The 19,590-nt window shown below is 44.5% G+C and overlaps 1 protein-coding gene across 1 annotated transcript in view; it reads right to left on the bottom strand.

Moving 5' to 3' along the window:
* Positions 1–17,707, bottom strand: part of LOC130358103 (uncharacterized) — a 52,527-nt gene extending 34,820 nt beyond the window's left edge. The window contains exons 1-3 of the mRNA XM_056560916.1: positions 15,151–17,707; positions 12,894–13,139; positions 8,590–8,702 (exon numbers count right to left, since the gene is read on the bottom strand). Of these exons, the coding sequence (XP_056416891.1) occupies positions 8,590–8,702; positions 12,894–13,139; positions 15,151–17,410 (2,619 nt within the window). The 5' untranslated portion in view covers positions 17,411–17,707. The remainder of the gene's footprint in view (positions 1–8,589; positions 8,703–12,893; positions 13,140–15,150) is intronic.
* Between the last annotated feature and the right edge of the window lie 1,883 nt (positions 17,708–19,590).

Here is a 19,590-nt window from a genome sequence, read left to right as displayed (position 1 = left end):
CATATGTTTATTTTTATTTACACAGTTTTTATTTATTTTTTATGGGAAAAGGGGATGATTCAAACTTTTATTAGGGAAGGGGTTAAATGATCTTTATTAACTTTTTTTTTTCCCACACTTTTTTTGCAATGTTATAGCCCCCTCTATTGGCTATGACACTGCACACACTGATCTTCTACACAAATCACTGCCATGCATTAACATGGCAATGATCAGTGTTATCGGCAGTCGATGGCTCAAGCCTGAGGCAGGTAATGGTTCTAGCTGATTGTGACATCGCAATTTCACCGCTATGGTCCTGATCAGCCGACTGAGCTATCGGGAGTGTATTTTTGTTTCTTTAGATGCGGCGATCAACTTTTAATGCCGCATCTAAAGGGTTAATAGCCGCGGCACAATGATCGGTGCCGCACACTATTAGCCCAGGGTCCCGGCTTTCATTAGCCGCCGGGACCGATCCCCTCTGACGTGGGGTTACAGCGTGACCCCGCGTTATAGACCGGGACCGGGTGCAGGGCGTATAGATACGGCCTGCGTCCTTAAGAGGTTAAGCCACACCCCTTGGGACAGGATATTGGGACGGGATATGAGGTCGGGATATGAGGACGGGATATGAGTTCGGGATATGGGGACAGGATATGAGGTCGGGATATGGAGACAAGATATGAGGTCAGGATATGTGGTCAGATATGGGGACAGGATATGGGGATGGGATATGAGGTTGTGATATGAGGTCGGGATATGAGGTCGGGATATGAGGTCGGGATATGGGGACGGGATATGGGGACGGGATATAAGTTCTGGATATGAGGACGGGATATGAGGTTGGGACATCGGCACAGGATATGAAGATGGGATACGAGGTCGGGATATGAGGTCAGGATATGAGGACGGGACATGAGGACAGGATATGAGGTTGGGATATGAGGACGGGATAAGAGGATTAGAAATGGGGATTATATATGAAGACAGGATATTGGGACGGGATATGAGGTAGGGATATGAGGAATGGATATGAGGTCGGGATATGAGTTTGGGATATGGGGACAGGATATGAGGTCAGGATATGTGGTCAGATATGGGGACAGGATATGGGGATGGGATATGAGGTGGGATATGAGGACGGGATATGATTTTGTGATATCGGGACAGGATATGAGGACAGGATATGAGGTCAGGATATGAGGTCAGGATATGAGGTCAGGATATGAGGTCAGGATATGGGGATGGGATATGAGGTCGAGATATGAGGACAGGATATGAGGTCGGAATATGAGGAGGGGATTTGGGGTTGGGATATGAGGAGGGGTTATGGGGTCAGGACTTGAGGACAGCATATGAGGACAAAAGCTTCCTCCTTTGTTGCTTTTCTTCCCCCACAAGGATAAACCGTTGTCACGATGCCGGCTGGCAGGTAGTGGACCCTCTGTGCCAGAGAGGGATTGGCGTGGACCGTGCTAGTGGACCGGTTCTAAGCCACTACTGGTTTTCACCAGAGCCCGCCGCAAAGCGGGATGGTCTTGCTGCGGCGGTAGTGACCAGGTCGTATCCACTAGCAACGGCTCACCTCTCTGGCTGCTGAAGATAGGCGCGGTACAAGGGAGTAGGCAGAAGCAAGGTCGGACGTAGCAGAAGGTCGGGGCAGGCAGCAAGGATCGTAGTCAGGGGCAACGGCAGAAGGTCTGGAAACACTGGCAAGGGACACACAGGGAACGCTTTCACTGGCACTAAGGCAACAAGATCCGGCAAGGGAGTGCAAGGGAAGTGAGGTAATATAGGGAGTGCACAGGTGAACTCTAATTGGAACCACTGCGCCAATCAGCGGCGCAGTGGCCCTTTAAATCGCAGAGACCCGGCGCGCGCGCGCCCTAGGGAGCGGGGCCGCGCGCGCCGGGACAGAACAGACGGGGAGCGAGTCAGGTAGGAGAGCCGGGGTGCGCATCGCGAGCGGGCGCTACCCGCATCGCGAATCGCATCCCGGCTAGCAGCAGGATCGCAGCGCCCCGGGTCAGAGGACGTGACCGGGGCGCTGCAGCGGAGGAGGTGAAGCGAGCGCTCCGGGGAGGAGCGGGAACCCGGAGCGCTCGGCGTAACAGTACCCCCCCCCTTGGGTCTCCCCCTCTTCTTGGAGCCTGAGAACCTGAGGAGCAGACTTTTGTCAAGGATGTTGTCCTCAGGTTCCCAGGATCTCTCTTCAGGACCACAACCCTCCCAGTCTACTAAAAAAAAATTTTTTCCTCTGACCTTTTTGGCAGCCAAAATCTCCTTGACCGAGAAGACGTCCGAGGAGCCGGAAACAGGAGTGGGAGGAACAGATTTGGGAGAAAAACGGTTGAGGATGAGTGGTTTGAGAAGAGAGACGTGAAAGGCATTAGGGATACGAAGAGAAGGAGGAAGAAGAAGTTTATAAGAGACAGGATTAATTTGACACAGAATTTTGAAAGGACCAAGATAGCGTGGTCCCAACTTGTAGCTAGGGACACGGAAGCGGACATATTTAGCGGAGAGCCATACCTTGTCTCCAGGGGAAAAAACGGGGGGAGCTCTTCTTTTCTTATCCGCGAACCTCTTCATGCGTGAAGAAGCCTGTAAGAGAGAATTTTGGGTCTCTCTCCATATAATGGAAAGGTCACGAGAAATTTCATCCACAGCGGGCAGACCAGAGGGCAAGGGGGTAGGGAGGGGGGGAAGAGGGTGACGGCCGTACACCACGAAAAATGGGGATTTGGAGGAAGATTCAGAGACCCTGAAGTTATACGAGAATTCGGCCCATGGAAGGAGATCTGCCCAGTCATCCTGGCGGGAGGAAACAAAATGTCGCAAATAATCACCCAGGATCTGGTTAATTCTTTCTACTTGTCCATTGGACTGGGGATGATATGCAGAGGAAAAATTTAATTTAATCTTGAGTTGTTTACAGAGAGCTCTCCAGAATTTAGACACGAATTGGACCCCTCTATCCGAGACAATCTGCGTAGGCAACCCGTGAAGACGAAAAATGTGTACAAAAAATTGTTTAGCCAACTGAGGCGCAGAAGGAAGACCAGGAAGAGGAATGAAATGTGCCATTTTGGAGAATCGATCAACGACCACCCAAATAACGGTGTTGCCACGGGAAGGGGGTAAATCAGTAATAAAATCCATACCAATCAGAGACCAAGGCTGTTCGGGGACAGGCAGAGGATGAAGAAAACCAGCGGGCTTCTGGCGAGGAGTCTTATCCCGGGCACAGATAGTGCAGGCTCGCACAAAGTCCCCAACATCCGTCTCCAGAGTTGGCCACCAATAGAAGCGGGAGATGAGTTGCACAGATTTCTTGATGCCCGCATGACCTGCGAGATGGGAGGAGTGACCCCATTTGAGGATTCCGAGGCGTTGGCGTGGAGAAACAAAGGTCTTTCCTGGAGGAGTCTGTCTGATGGAGGCAGGAGAAGTGGAGATCAGGCAGTCAGGTGGAATGATGTGTTGCGGAGGGAGATCAACTTCTGAGGCATCCGAGGAACGAGAGAGAGCATCGGCTCTAATGTTCTTATCGGCAGGACGAAAGTGAATCTCAAAATTAAATCGGGCAAAGAACAGAGACCACCGGGCCTGGCGAGGATTCAGCCGTTGGGCCGACTGGAGGTAGGAGAGGTTCTTGTGGTCGGTGTAGATAATAACAGGAAATCTTGATCCCTCCAGCAGATGCCTCCATTCCTCAAGTGCTAATTTAATGGCTAGAAGTTCTCGATCCCCGATGGAGTAGTTCCTCTCCGCTGGAGAGAAGGTCCTAGAGAAAAAACCACAAGTGACAGCATGCCCGGAAGGATTTTTTTGTAGAAGAACAGCTCCAGCTCCTACTGAGGAGGCATCAACCTCCAATAGGAAGGGTTTGGAAGGGTCAGGTCTGGAGAGCACGGGAGCCGAAGAAAAGGCAGACTTGAGTTGTTTAAAGGAGTCTTCTGCTTGAGGAGGCCAGGACTTGGGATCAGCATTTTTCTTGGTTAAAGCCACGATAGGAGCCACAATGGTAGAAAAATGTGGAATAAATTGCCTGTAATAATTGGCGAACCCCAAAAAGCGTTGGATAGCACGGAGTCCGGAGGGGCGTGGCCAATTTAAGACGGCAGAGAGTTTGTCTGGATCCATCTGTAGTCCCTGGCCAGAGACCAAATATCCTAGAAAAGGAAGAGATTGGCATTCAAACAGACATTTCTCAATTTTGGCATAGAGTTGGTTGTCACGAAGTCTCTGAAGAACCATACGGACATGCCGGCGGTGTTCCTCTAGATTGGCAGAAAAAATTAGGATATCGTCCAGATATACCACAACACAGGAGTATAATAGATCACGAAAAATTTCATTGACAAAGTCTTGGAAGACGGCAGGGGCATTGCACAGTCCAAAGGGCATGACCAGATACTCAAAGTGTCCATCTCTGGTGTTAAATGCCGTTTTCCACTCGTCCCCCTCTCTGATGCGGATGAGGTTATAGGCGCCTCTTAAGTCCAATTTAGTGAAGATGTGGGCACCTTGGAGGCGATCAAAGAGTTCAGAGATGAGGGGTAAGGGGTAGCGGTTCTTAACCGTGATTTTATTAAGACCGCGGTAGTCAATGCAAGGACGTAGGGAGCCATCTTTTTTGGAGACAAAGAAAAATCCGGCTCCGGCAGGAGAGGAGGATTTACGGATAAAGCCCCTTTTTAGATTCTCCTGGACGTATTCGGACATGGCAAGAGTCTCTGGGGCAGAAAGAGGATAAATTCTGCCCCGGGGTGGAGTAGTACCCGGGAGGAGGTCGATAGGGCAATCATAAGGCCTGTGAGGAGGTAGAGTCTCAGCTTGTTTTTTGCAGAAAACATCCGCGAAGTCCATATAGGCCTTGGGGAGACCGGTTACTGGAGGAACCACAGAGTTACGGCAAGGGTTACTGGGAAGCGGTTTTAGACAGTTCTTGGAACAAGAGGACCCCCAACTCTTGATCTCCCCAGTGGACCAATCCAGGGTTGGGGAATGAAGTTGAAGCCAGGGAAGTCCAAGGAGAATCTCCGAGGTGCAATTGGGGAGGACCAAAAGTTCAATCCTCTCATGATGAGATCCGATGCTCATAAGAAGGGGCTCCGTGCGGAAACGTATGGTACAGTCCAATCTTTCATTATTTACACAATTGATGTAGAGGGGTCTGGCGAGACTGGTCACTGGGATGTTGAACCTGTTGACGAGAGAGGCCAAAATAAAATTTCCTGCAGAACCAGAGTCCAAGAAGGCCACTGTAGAGAAGGAGAAGGCAGAAGCAGACATCCGCACAGGCACAGTAATACGTGGAGAAGCAGAGTAGACATCAAGGACTGTCTCATCTTTGTGCGGAGTCAGCGTACGTCTTTCCAGGCGGGGAGGACGGATAGGACAATCCCTCAGGAAGTGTTCGGTACTAGCACAGTACAGGCAGAGGTTCTCCATACGGCGTCGTGTCCTCTCTTGAGGTGTCAGGCGAGACCGGTCGACCTGCATAGCCTCCACGGCGGGAGGCACAGGAACAGATTGCAGGGGACCAGAGGAGAGAGGAGCCGAGGAGACGAAACGCCTCGTGCGAACAGAGTCCATATCTTGGCGGAGTTCCTGACGCCTTTCAGAAAAACGCATGTCAATGCGAGTGGCTAGGTGAATAAGTTCATGTAGATTAGCAGGAATTTCTCGTGCGGCCAGAACATCTTTAATGTTGCTGGATAGGCCTTTTTTGAAGGTCGCGCAGAGGGCCTCATTATTCCAGGACAATTCTGAAGCAAGTGTACGGAATTGTACGGCATACTCGCCAACGGAAGAATTACCCTGGACCAGGTTCAACAGGGCAGTCTCAGCAGAAGAGGCTCGGGCAGGTTCCTCAAAGACACTTCGGATTTCCGAGAAGAAGGAGTGTACTGAGGCAGTGACGGGGTCATTGCGGTCCCAGAGCGGTGTGGCCCATGACAGGGCTTTTCCGGACAGAAGACTGACTACGAAAGCCACCTTAGACCTTTCAGTGGGAAACAGGTCCGACATCATCTCCAGATGCAGGGAACATTGGGAAAGGAAGCCACGGCAAAACTTAGAGTCCCCATCAAACTTATCCGGCAAGGATAAGCGTATCCCAGGAGCGGCCACTCGCTGCGGAGGAGGTGCAGGAGCTGGCGGAGGAGATGACTGCTGAAGCTGTGGTAGCAACTGTTGTAGCATAACGGTCAGTTGAGACAGCTGTTGGCCTTGTTGCGCAATCTGTTGTGACTGCTGGGCGACCACCGTGGTGAGGTCAGCGACAACTGGCAGAGGAACTTCAGCGGGATCCATGGCCGGATCTACTGTCACGATGCCGGCTGGCAGGTAGTGGACCCTCTGTGCCAGAGAGGGATTGGCGTGGACCGTGCTAGTGGACCGGTTCTAAGCCACTACTGGTTTTCACCAGAGCCCGCCGCAAAGCGGGATGGTCTTGCTGCGGCGGTAGTGACCAGGTCGTATCCACTAGCAACGGCTCACCTCTCTGGCTGCTGAAGATAGGCGCGGTACAAGGGAGTAGGCAGAAGCAAGGTCGGACGTAGCAGAAGGTCGGGGCAGGCAGCAAGGATCGTAGTCAGGGGCAACGGCAGAAGGTCTGGAAACACTGGCAAGGGACACACAGGGAACGCTTTCACTGGCACTAAGGCAACAAGATCCGGCAAGGGAGTGCAAGGGAAGTGAGGTAATATAGGGAGTGCACAGGTGAACTCTAATTGGAACCACTGCGCCAATCAGCGGCGCAGTGGCCCTTTAAATCGCAGAGACCCGGCGCGCGCGCGCCCTAGGGAGCGGGGCCGCGCGCGCCGGGACAGAACAGACGGGGAGCGAGTCAGGTAGGAGAGCCGGGGTGCGCATCGCGAGCGGGCGCTACCCGCATCGCGAATCGCATCCCGGCTAGCAGCAGGATCGCAGCGCCCCGGGTCAGAGGACGTGACCGGGGCGCTGCAGCGGAGGAGGTGAAGCGAGCGCTCCGGGGAGGAGCGGGAACCCGGAGCGCTCGGCGTAACAACCGTGCTCCACCAAGTAGACACTGCAGAGTAGACACTTTCATAAGAGAGTAATAGTGTAAATATACAGTCATAATGTCACAGCATTGAATCATGTAAGCAAATATTTATCTTTCTGTGACACTTTTGTAAAAGTTGAAATATGATGTTAACATAAATTCACTCAATTGATATATGTGTCAGCTGTGTGACCTGGCAGGTAATGAAGCGGAGTGTACATGCAGATACTAAGACAGCACGGTTATATATCTATATACAGCATTATATATCTGATATCTACCTCATATCTATCTATCTATCTCATATCTATCTATCTATCTCATATCTATCTATCTATCTCATATCTATCTATCTCATATCTATCTATCTATCTATCTCATATCTATCTATCTATCTCATATCTATCTATCTCATATCTATCTATCTATCTATCTCATATCTATCTATCTCATATCTATCTATCTATCTATCTCATATCTATCTATCTCATATCTATCTATCTATCTCATATCTATCTATCTCATATCTACCTCATATCTATCTATCTATCTATCTATCTATCTATCTCATATCTATCTATCTATCTATCTCATATCTATCTATCTATCTATCTATCTATCTCATATCTATCTATCTCATATCTATCTATCTATCTATCTCATATCTATCTATCTATCTATCTATCTCATATCTATCTATCTATCTCATATCTATCTCATATCTATCTATCTATCTATCTATCTCATATCTATCTATCTATCTATCTATCTCATATCTATCTATCTATCTCATATCTATCTCATATCTATCTATCTCATATCTATCTCATATCTATCTATCTATCTCATATCTATCTATCTATCTATCTATCTCATATCTATCTATCTATCTATCTCATATCTATCTATCTACCTCATATCTATCTCATATCTATCTCATATCTATCTCATATCTATCTATCTATCTATCTCATATCTATCTATCTATCTCATATCTATCTATCTATCTATCTCATATCTATCTATCTATCTCATATCTATCTATCTCATATCTATCTATCTATCTATCTCATATCTATCTATCTCATATCTATCTATCTATCTATCTCATATCTATCTATCTCATATCTATCTCATATCTATCTATCTCATATCTATCTATCTATCTATCTATCTATCTCATATCTACCTCATATCTATCTATCTATCTATCTATCTATCTCATATCTATCTATCTATCTATCTCATATCTATCTATCTATCTATCTCATATCTATCTATCTCATATCTATCTATCTATCTATCTCATATCTATCTATCTATCTATCTATCTCATATCTATCTATCTATCTCATATCTATCTCATATCTATCTATCTCATATCTATCTCATATCTATCTATCTATCTCATATCTATCTATCTATCTATCTATCTATCTATCTCATATCTATCTATCTATCTATCTCATATCTATCTATCTACCTCATATCTATCTCATATCTATCTCATATCTATCTCATATCTATCTATCTATCTATCTATCAATCTATCATCCATTGTCTCTACTTCTCACCTCATTAATAAAGTTTCTCTCAAAGTCCAGGAAGGCTTGACTAGATGAGTTTGCGTAGTCAGGTTTGTAGTTTTCTGTCAACGACCTGAATTGCGCAGTAAATATTCGCGCCTCTGATGGAGCAAAATGCAGAGAATTAGCCAGGTATTAACCATTGAGGTTCTGACCTGCAGTCACGTCACCTTATACACGGCACCTCAGGATTCAAACAACGCTTCAAACTACAGAAATATCTTTACTTCATTTCCAACCATCCATATATATATATATCTATCACCCAACTAGACTTTCCACACGCGGGGGCAGCTGACCTGGGACACACATGATAGTGGGAAATCCAAACAAGCAAGTGTGTCTGTGTATGAGGGGGAGGGGGGGTTAGCGTTAAATAGTGGAAAATTAGTGATACTCGTCAATCATCTTCTTACTCCCGTCATGCTCCCCGAACATGAATGAACAGTCACTTCCTCCAGCTAGTACATGATACACACTCCCGGGACACTTTATTAGGTCCACCTCTCTAGTCCTGGGTCAGATCCCCTTTATACTTTCTAACGGTACCACCCTAAATCCCAGTAGATCAGCCCATCTGGCACCAACAGCCATACCACGATCAAAGTCACTTAAAGGGGTACTCCGGTGGAAAACTTTTTTTTTTTTTTTTTAAATCAACTGGTGCCAGAAAGTTAAACAGATTTGTAAATAACTTCTATTAAATTTTTTTTAATCCTTCCAGTACTTATTAGCGGCTGTATGCAACAGAAGAAATTCTTTTCTTTTTGGATTTATTTTCTGTCACGACCACAGTGCTCTCTGCTGACACCTCTGTCCAGAGCGGCATATGTTTGCTGTGGGGATTTTTCTCCTGCTCTGGACAGTTCCTGACATGGACAGAGGTGTCAGCAGAGAGCACTTGTGGTCGTGACAGAAAAGAAATCCAAAAAGAAAAGAATTTCCTCTGTAGTATACAGCCGCTAATAAGTACTGGAAGGGTTAAGATTTTTATATAGAAGTCATTTACAAATCTGTTTAACTTTCTGGCAACCTTTTTGCACTGGAGTACCCCTTTAAAGGGATACTCCATGTAGATGTAGTCGGAAGTCAGAATGAGGAACAATGGGAACTTAAAGAGTACTCCACTGCGCCAGAACATTTTGTTCCGAACGCAGGGGGATCGTAACGTCACAGCCATCCACGCCCCCTCCCATAGACTTGCACTGAGGGGGCGTGGCGTGACGTCACAAGGGGCATGTCCGTAATGTGACAACCGCGAAGCCCGCACTCAGTGTTTAGAACAAAATGTTCTGGGGGCAGTGGAGTACTCTTTAAATCCCCTTTGTTCCCCATACTGGTGCTCTGTTCGAACTGGTGCTCTGTTGTCTTGACCACGTCTACATGCCTAAAATGCATTGAGTTGCTGATTATCTATTTGCGTTAACAAGTAATTGTACAAGTGTACATGATACAGTGGCCAGCGAGTGCAGATGCATCATCTATATCAGTGGTCTCCAACCTGCGGACCTCCAGATGTTGCAAAACTACAACTCCCAGCATGCCCGGACAGCCGTTGGCTGTCCGGGCATGCTGGGAGTTGTAGTTTTGCAACATCTGGAGGTTCCGCAGGTTGAAGACCACTGATCTTTATGAATGTTTTATGTTGTTTTCGTGCTTTTGTGTGTTATCTGTGATCAGGCGCGATACTAAGGTTCTTTCTGCGTCAGCACAAGACTTCAGGAAATACCCAATTTACATCCTGAAGCATAAGCTCCCGGCATTGACAAATGGTGTCGACATAAGTAACTTACAAACAAGGAAAGGAACATTTTCTACCCCCCTGCTGATGGCGATCAGAACAAGGTAAATATAAAAGGACTGTAAGAAAAACATGTCCTTGCCTGGTAACGCCTTAAGCAAATTGTTTGAAACTTAAAGGGGTATTCCAGGAAAAAACGTTTATATATATATATATATATATATATATATATATATATATATATATACATATATATCAACTGGCTCCAGAAAGTTAAACAGATTTGTAAATTACTTCTATAAAAAAAATCTTAATCCTTCCAATAATTATCAGCTGCTGAAGTTGAGTTGTTCTTTTCTGTCTGACAACAGTGCTCTCTGCTGACATCTCTGCTTGTCTCGGGAACTGCACAGAGTAGAAGAGGTTTGCTATGGGGATTTGCTTCTAAACTGGGCGGTTCCCGAGACAGGTGTCATCAGAGGGCACTTAGGCAGAAAAGAACAACTCAACTTCAGCAGTTGATAAGTACTGAAAGGATGAAGATTTTTTAATAGAAGTCATTTACAAATCTGTTTAACTTTCTGGAGCCAGTTGATATATATATATATATATATATATATATATATATATATATATAAAAAGTGTTTTTTTTTCCTGGATAACCCCTTTAAAAGGGGTTATCCAGGAACAGAAGAATAGCAAAACAGCACCACCCCTGTCCTCAGGTTGTGTATGGTATTGCAACTCCGTTTCACTGATGTGAATAAAGCCAAGGTGTAATGCCAAACACAACCTGAGGACAGGAGTGGCACTGTTTATGTAGAAATAAAATAGCTCTGTTTTTATATTTCTGGATAAACCCTTTAAAAGGGATGTACAAGATAAGAGAACAGCGCCATGCCTGTTCGCAGGTTATGTGTGGTATCACAGCTCAGTTCCATTGAAGTGAACAGAGCCAATTTGTAATACCACACACAACCTGAGAACAGGTGTGGCGCTTTTTTAAGAAAAAAACAAAAAACAAACTCTGTTTTTGTATTTATGGATAATCCCTTTAAAAGGGATGTACACGATTTGGAAACAGCGCCACGCCTGTTTTTAGGTTGTGTGTGATATTGCAGCTCCATTCCATTGAAGTGAAGGAAGCCAAGTTGTAATACCACACCCGACCCAAGGACAGCTGTGGCGCTGTTTTTAGAGGAAAAAAAACCTCTGTTTTTGTATTCCTGTATAACCCCTATAAAAAGATTAGAAAACAGCGCCATGACTGTTCGAAGGTTGTGTGTGTCATTGCAGCTCTGTCCAATTGAAGCGACTAGAGCCAAGTTGCAATACCACACACAGTCTGAGAAAAAGAGTGGCGCTGTTTAAAAGAAAAAAAAACGAAAAATGTTTTTTTTATATTTCTGGATAACCTCTACAAGGGATGTGTACAAGATTAGAAAACAGCGCCCCACCTGTTCTCAGGTTGTTTGTGGTAATGCAGCTCCGCCCCATTAAAGGGGTACTTTTTTTTTTTTTTTTTTTAAATCAACTGGTGCCAGAAAGTTAAACACATTTGTAAATTACTTCTATTAAAAAAATCTTAATCCTTCCTGTACTTATTAGCTGCGGAATACTACAGCGGAAATTATTTTCTTTTTGAAACACAGAGCTCTCTGCTGACATCACGAGCACAGTGCTCGTGATGTCAGCAGAGAGCTCTGTGTTTCAAAAAGAAAATATGGGGATTTGCTTTTACTCTGGACAGTTCCTCAAATGGGCAGAGATGTCAGCAGAGAGCACTGTGCTCGTGATGTCAGCAGAGAGCTCTGTGTTTCAAACGGAAAAGAATTTCCACTGTAGTATACAGCAGCTAATAAGTACAGGAAGGATTAAGATTTTTTAATAGAAGTAATTTACAAATCTGTTTAACTTTCTGCCACCAGTTGATTTAAAAAAAAAAAATAAATAATAATGTTTTTCACCGGAATACCCCTTTAACTTCAATAGACCTGATCTGCACTACCAAGACCCAATCCACAGACTGGTGTGGCGGTGTTTTTTTTTTATTTATTTATTTTTGCCAAATAGCAGCCATGTTTTTCACCGCATTTCTTTTTTTTCTTTTTCTTATGTAATTATTATTATTTATTTTTTTTTAAACAAATATTTTGCAAATAAGCAACTGGTACAAAACCCACCTATAAAATATGCATAAAAATTCTAAATTTAGGTTTTTTTTTTTTAGATAAATAGCTAAAGGCCCATTCACACTCCGTGTTTACCGAGCGGAATTCCGTTCCGGATTTCTGCTGCGGAAAAAAATACGGTCCCGTTGTTTGCCATGGGATCCTGCTGCACCGTTCACACTGCCGTGGAAATTCCGGACCCCCAGACTCCGCCGAAAGAAGGAACATGTTAGTTCTTTCGGCAGAATGCGCTCGGCAATGCATTGCCGTCTATAGAGTGACGGAGTATTTCCGAGCGGTCCTAGTGCCCGGGCGGAGATTCTGTAGTGTGAACGAGCCCTAGTCCAGGGGAAAAAAAAAAAAAAAAAACAGCTTCTTACTTGTCATGAACCCCAGGGTGTAATTCGCTCTTCTGGGGCAGAACGTCTGCTGCACGGTTATTTGATACTCAAGCGAAGGAAAAAGCCCAAGGAAGCTGACGGTGGTGTTGGCGGTGTTAACGTTTTGTAGGACTTTGCCATTTTCAGACAGGGTCACTACATAGGCAGCGTTGGCCGGAGCTCCTTGTGAGATGAGCCTGATGGTGACCAATTCACTGGTGAGATTGAGAAGTCTTATCGAGACATCTGTAAAGAGAGAGGGAGCTGTTAGACCATAGATCAGTATTTCCCAACCAGTGTGCCTCCAGCTGTTTCAAAACTACAACTCCCAGCATGCCCGGACAGCCGAAGGCTGTCCGGGCATGCTGGGAGTCGTAGTTTTGCACCAGCTGGAAGCACACTGGTTGGAAAGCACTAGCATAGATACATAATGCTATATCTTAAAGGGGTACTCCGGTGCTTACACATCTTTTCCCCTACAACACAAAAAAGAAATTCAAAAAGTAAAGAATTTCCTCTGTAGCAAACAGCTGCTAAAAAGTACTGGAAGGATTAAAAAATTTTAATAGAAGTAATTTACAAATCTGTTTAAAAAAAAAAAAAAAAAGGTTTTCCAGTGGAGTACTACTTTAAAGGGGTTCTCCGGTGCTTACGCATCTTTTCCCCTATCCAAGTCCCGCCGCTGGGGACCCCCGGGATCTTGCACGCGGCACCCCGTTTGTAATCAGTCCTCGGAGCGTGTTCGCTCCGGGTCTGATTACAGGCGACCACCGGGCCGGCGGCGTGTGATGTCACGCTCCGCCCCTCAATGCAAGCCTACGGGAGGGGGCGTGATAGCTGTCACGCCCCCTCCCGTAGGCTTGCATTGAGGGGCGGAGCGTGACGTCACACGGGGGCGGAGGCGTGATGTCACACGCCGCCGGCCCGGTGGTCGCCTGTAATCAGACCCGGAGCGAACACGCTCCGGGGACTGATTGCAAACGGGGTGCCCCAGCGGCGGGACTCTCGCGATCAGGCATCTTATCCCCTATCCTTTGGATAGGGGAAAAGATGCGTAAGCACCGGAGAACCCCTTTAAAGTAGTACTCCACTGGAAAACCTTTTTTCTTTTTTTGTCAAATCAACTGGTGCCAGAAAGTTAAACAGATTTGTAAATTACTTCTATTAAAAAAAATCTTAATCCTTACAGTACTTTTTAGCAGCTGTATGCTACAGAGGAAACTCTTTACTTTTTTTATTTCTTTTTTGTCTTGTCCACAGTGCTCTCTGCTGACACCTCTGTCCGTGTCAGGAACTGTCCAGAGCAGCATAGGTTTGCTATGGGGATTTTCTCCTGCTCTGGACAGTTCCTAATACGGGCATCAGGTGTCAGCAGAGAGCACTGTGGACAAGAGAAAAAAGAGATTCAAAAAAATAAAGATTTTCCTCTGTAGCAAACAGCAGCTAAAAAGTACTGAATGGATTAAGATTTTTTTAATAGAAGTAATTTACAAATCTGTTTAACTTTCTGGCACCAGTTCCTTTAAAAAAAAAAAAAAAAAAAGGTTTTCCACCTTTAAAGGGGCGCTCTGGAGCAAAAATGGTGCCAGAAAGTTATACAGATTTGTAAATTACTTCTATATCAAAATCTTAATCCTTCCAGTACTTATCAGCTGCTGTATACTCCAGAGGAAGTTTAGTAGTTCTTTCCAGTCTGACCAGAGTGCTCTCTGCTGACACCTCTGTCTGTGTTAGGAACTGTCCAGAGTGCAAGCAGATCCTAATAGCAAACCTCTCCTGCTCTGGACAGTTCCTGGCACAGACAGAGGTGTCAGCAGAGAGCAATGTGGTCAGACTGGAAAGAACTACATAACTTCCTCTGGAACATACAGGAGCTGATAAGTACTAGAAGGATTTAGATTTTTATATAGAAGTAATTTACAAATCTATTTAACTATCTGTCACCGGTTGACTTGAATTTTTTTTTACTAGGCTAAGTCTCCACTTGTTTTTTTTTTTTTTTCTGCCAGTTTTTGGAGATCTGCCACTGTAGTTTTTGAGCCAAAGCCAGAAGTGTATTCAAAAGGAATAGGAAATATAAAGGAAGGACTTACACTTCTCCTCCCTTATGGATCCACTTCTGACCTTGGCTCAAAAACTGCAGTGGCAGATGTCCAAAAACTGCCAGAAAAAAAAAAAAAAAGTGGAAGCCTTACTAATACTATTATTATGTATAGACTATACTTCTATAGGAGTAGGGACTGTCTTAATAACTCACCACAAAATGAAGAAGCTGCGGTTGTGGTGGTTGTTGTCAACGTTGTAGTAGGTGTCGTTGTTGTCGTAGTAGTAGGTGGTGTTGTTGTCGTTGTAGTAGTAGGCGTTGTTGTTGTTGTAGTATTAGGTGTTGTAGTAGTAGGTGTTGTAGCAGTAGTAGAAGTATTTGTTGCTGTAAGAGTAGAAGTTGTTGTCGTTGTAGTATTAGGTGTTGTAATAGTAGTAGATGTTGTCGTTGTTGCAGAAGTATTTGTTGAAGATGAAAGGACGCTTGTCGTTGTGGAGTTGATAGATGTACCAGTTGGTTCTACAGAAGTGATGGTAGTACGAGTAGTAGTGGTACTAGTTGTATTTAATGTGGTACTTGCTGTTGAAGGTCCTGTCGAAATGTTCCCAGCTGTGCTTAGACCAGTGCTGGCATTACTTGCTGTTGTTGTAGTTAAGCTCGAAGAGGGTGTCGTGCTGATGGTTGTTGTTGATGCAGATGAAGGTGCGGAGGTAACATTTCCTTGCATGGTGGTGTTGGTAGAAGTGGTTCCGGTTGTAGAAGATGCTGTGCTTAAACTAGTACTACTCTTACTTGCTGATGGTGTAGTTGTTGTGGTAGTAGGTGTCATCGTTGCTGTTGATAATGTAGATGGCGAAGTTAAAAGGAAGCTTGATGTTGTGGAGTTGACAGATGTACCAGTTGTAGGTATAGAAGTGGTGGTATTAGTAGGAGAAGTGGTACTGGTTGTATTTAATATGGTACTTGCTGTTGAAGGTCCTGCCGAAATGTTCCCAGCTGTGCTTAGACCAGTGCTGGCATTACTTGCTGTTGTTATAGTCAAGCTTGAAGAGGGTGTTGTGCTGATGGTTGTCGTTGATGCAGATATAGGTGCAGATGTCACTGTTGAGTTGACAGAGGTAACATTTGCTTGCATAGTGGTGGTGGTAGAAGTGATTCCGGTTGTAGAAGATGCTGTAGAAATTATACTATCTGTGCTTAAACTTGTACTGCTATTACTTGCTGACGGTGTCGTTGTAGTAGGTGTCGTCATTGTTGTAGAAGTATTTGTTGCTGTAGGTATTACGGTCACAGTAGATGTCAATGCTGTTGTAGTATTAGGTGTTGTTGTTGCTGTTGTTAATGTAGATGTGAGAGTTGAAAGAGCGTTAGTCGTTGTGGAGTTGACAGAAGAACCAGTTGTGGCTACAGAAGTGGTGGTATTCGTAGGAGAAGTGGTACTGGTTGTATTTAATATGGTACTTGCTGTTGAAGGTCCTGTCGAAACATTCCCAGCTGTGCTTAGACCAGTGCTGGCATTACTTGCTGTTGTTGTTGTAGTCAAGCTCAAAAAGGGTGTTGTACTGATGGTTGTTGTCGATACAGATATAGGTGCAGATGTCACTGTTGAGTTGACAGAGGTAACATTTGCTTGCATGGTGGTGGTAGTGGTCCCGGTTGTAGAAGATGCTGTAGAAATGATACTATCGGTGCTTAAACTAGTACTGCTATTACTTGCTGTTGGTGTAGTCGAAGATGGTGTTGTTGTTGTTGTCAATGTTGTTAATGTAGATGTTAGATTGGAAAAGACACTTGTCGGTGTTGAATTCACAGATGTGCCAGTTGTTGGAAAGGCAGTGGTGAAAGTAATTCTGGTTGTATCTAATGTAGTACTTGCTGTAAAAGATTCCGTAGAATTTGTAGCAGTTGTGCTTAGGGTAGTAGTAGTATTAGTAGTATTCGCTGGTGTGGATGTGGTTGAGATCAAAGATGGTGTTGTTGATGTTGATGCTGCTGTTGTTAATGTAGACATAAAACTTGAAAGGATGCTTGTTGTTGTTGAGTTGGTAGTTGATGGTGCAGTGGTGGTGGGAGAAGGGGTTTCGGTTGTATCCAATGTGGTATTTGATGTAGAAGGTTCGGTAGAATTGATCCCAGCTGTGACTAGACTAGTAGTGGTGCTATTTGTTGTTATGGATGTAGTTGAGTTCACAGAAGGTGTAGTTCTTGCTGTTGTTAATGTAGATGTAGGATTTGAAACTGTGCCTGTCATTGTTGTGATGTCAGATTTGTCAGTTGTTAGTTTATCATTGGTAGTGCTAGGAATGGTTCCAGTTGTATCTAATGTGGTACTTGCTGTGGTAGATTCTGTAGAATTTGTAATAGATGTGCTTAGGATAGAAGCGGTATTATTTTCTTGAACAGATGTTGTGAAGCTCAAAGAAGGTGTTGCTGTTGTTTTTGTTAATGTCTCACTTGAAATGAAACTTGTCATTGTTGAGTTGACAGATGTACCAGATGTTGGGAGGATACCGGTGATGGGAGAAGTGGTTCTGGTTGTATCTAATGTGGTACTTGATATAGAACTTTCTGTAAAATTACCACCAGCTGTGGTTAGGCTAGTACTTTCTGTGGTGACTGAAGACACAAAATCTGTAGAAGGTACATTTGTAGAAAGGGATTCAGTGAAAGTTGGAGAAGCAGATGGCACAATGGTAGGAATTTCAGTGGATGTTGTTAAGGTACTAAAAGTTGGTGATACAGATGATGAGTCAGTGGAACTTGATGTTAATGAAGAAGTTGAAGAAATTGTGGATAAAGTTCCTGTGGTGGCTGTAGAAGGTACAATCGTAGATACAGTGGAAGGTGGAAAGGCAGATGACACACTAGTAGGGATCTCAGTGGATGTGCCGAAGGTACTAACAGATGATGATTCAGAGTTACTTGATGTTACTGAAGATGTTTCCGAAGTTAATGAGATTGTGGATGAACTTTCTGTGGTGGTCGAAGACACAAATGCTGTAGAAGGTCCAGTTGTGGAAAGAGATTTAGTGGTTGTTGGAGTAGCAGATGTCACACTGGAAGGGAGCTCAGTAGATGTGCCTGAGGTACTAACAGAAGGCGATACAGATGATGATTCAAAGTTACTTGATGTTACTGAAGATGTTTCAGAAGTTGAAGAGATTGTAGATACATTTTCTGTGAAGGCTGAAGACACAATTTCTGTAGAATGTACAGTTGTGGAAAAGGATTCAGTGGATGTTGGAGATCCAGGTGTTGCTGAGGTACTAACAGAGGGTGATTCTGATGATGATTCCACATTACTTGATGTCACTGAAGATGTTTCAGAAGTTGATGAGATTGTGGATGAACTTTCTGTGGTGGCCGAAGACACAAATGCTGTAGAAGGTAAAGTTGTGGAAAGAGATTCAGTGGAAGTTAGAGATCCAGATGACACACTGGTAGGGATCTCAGAGGATGTGCCTGCGGAACTAACAGATGGCGATGCAGATGATGATTCAAAGACATTTGATGTCACTGAAGATGTTTCAGAAGTTAAAGAGATTGTTGATAGAACTTCTGTGGTGGCTGAAGATACAAATGCTGTAGATGATGCAGTCAGGGAAAGAGGTTCAGTGGATGTTTGAGACCCAGCTGTCACACTGGAAAGAATATCAGTGGATGTGGCTGAGGTACTAACAGAGGGTGATTCTGATGATGATTCCACATTACCTGATGTCACTGAAGAAGTTTCAGAAGTTGAAAAGATTGAGGATGAACCTTGAGTGGTGGCTGAAGACGCAAATGAGGTAGAAGATTCAGTTGTGGGGATAGATTCAGTAGAAGTTGGAGAAGCAGATGTCACACTGGTAGGGATCTCAGTATTTTTGCCGGTGGTACTAATAGAAGGCGATGCAGATGATGATTCAAAGTTACTTGATGTCACTATAGATGGTTCAGAAGTCGATGAGATTGTGATTGAACCTTCGGTTGTGGCTGAAGACAGAAATTCAGTAGAAGATACAGTTGTAGAAAGAGATTCAATGGAAGTTGAAGAAGCAGATGTCACACTGGTAGGGATCTCAGTGGATGTGCCTGAAGTACTAACAGAGGATGGTACAGTTGATTCAAAGTTATTTGATGTCACTGAAGAGGATTCAGAGGTTGATGAGATTGAGGATGAACCTTCTGTGGTGGCTGAAGACACAAATATTGTAGAAGGTTCAGTTGTGAAAAAAGATTCAGTGGAAGTTGGAGGCCCAGATGTCACACTGGTAGGGATCTCACTGGATGTGCTTGGGGTACTAACAGAGGGTGGTACAGATGATGATTCAATGTTCCTTGAGGTCAATGAAGATGTTTCAGAAGTTGATGAGATTGTGGATGAACTTTCTGTGGTGGATGAAGACAAAAATGCTGTAGAAGGTTCAGTTGTGGAAAGAAATTCAATGGAAGTTGAAGGTCCCAATGTCACACTGGTAGGGGTCTCACTGGATGTGTCTGGGGTACTAACAGAGGGTGGTACAGATGATGATTCAATGTTACTTGATGTCACTGAAGAAGTTTCAGAGGTTGATGAGATTGTGGATGAACCTTCTGTGGTGGATGAAGACACAAATACTGTAGAAGGTTTAGTTGTGAAAAAAGATTCAGCAGAAGTTGGAGAAGCAGATG

Source organism: Hyla sarda, chromosome 2, assembly GCF_029499605.1.
Source record: "Hyla sarda isolate aHylSar1 chromosome 2, aHylSar1.hap1, whole genome shotgun sequence".
In the NCBI taxonomy this organism is placed as follows: Eukaryota; Metazoa; Chordata; class Amphibia; order Anura; family Hylidae; genus Hyla; species Hyla sarda.
This window is presented reverse-complemented; position numbering and strand designations above follow the sequence as displayed.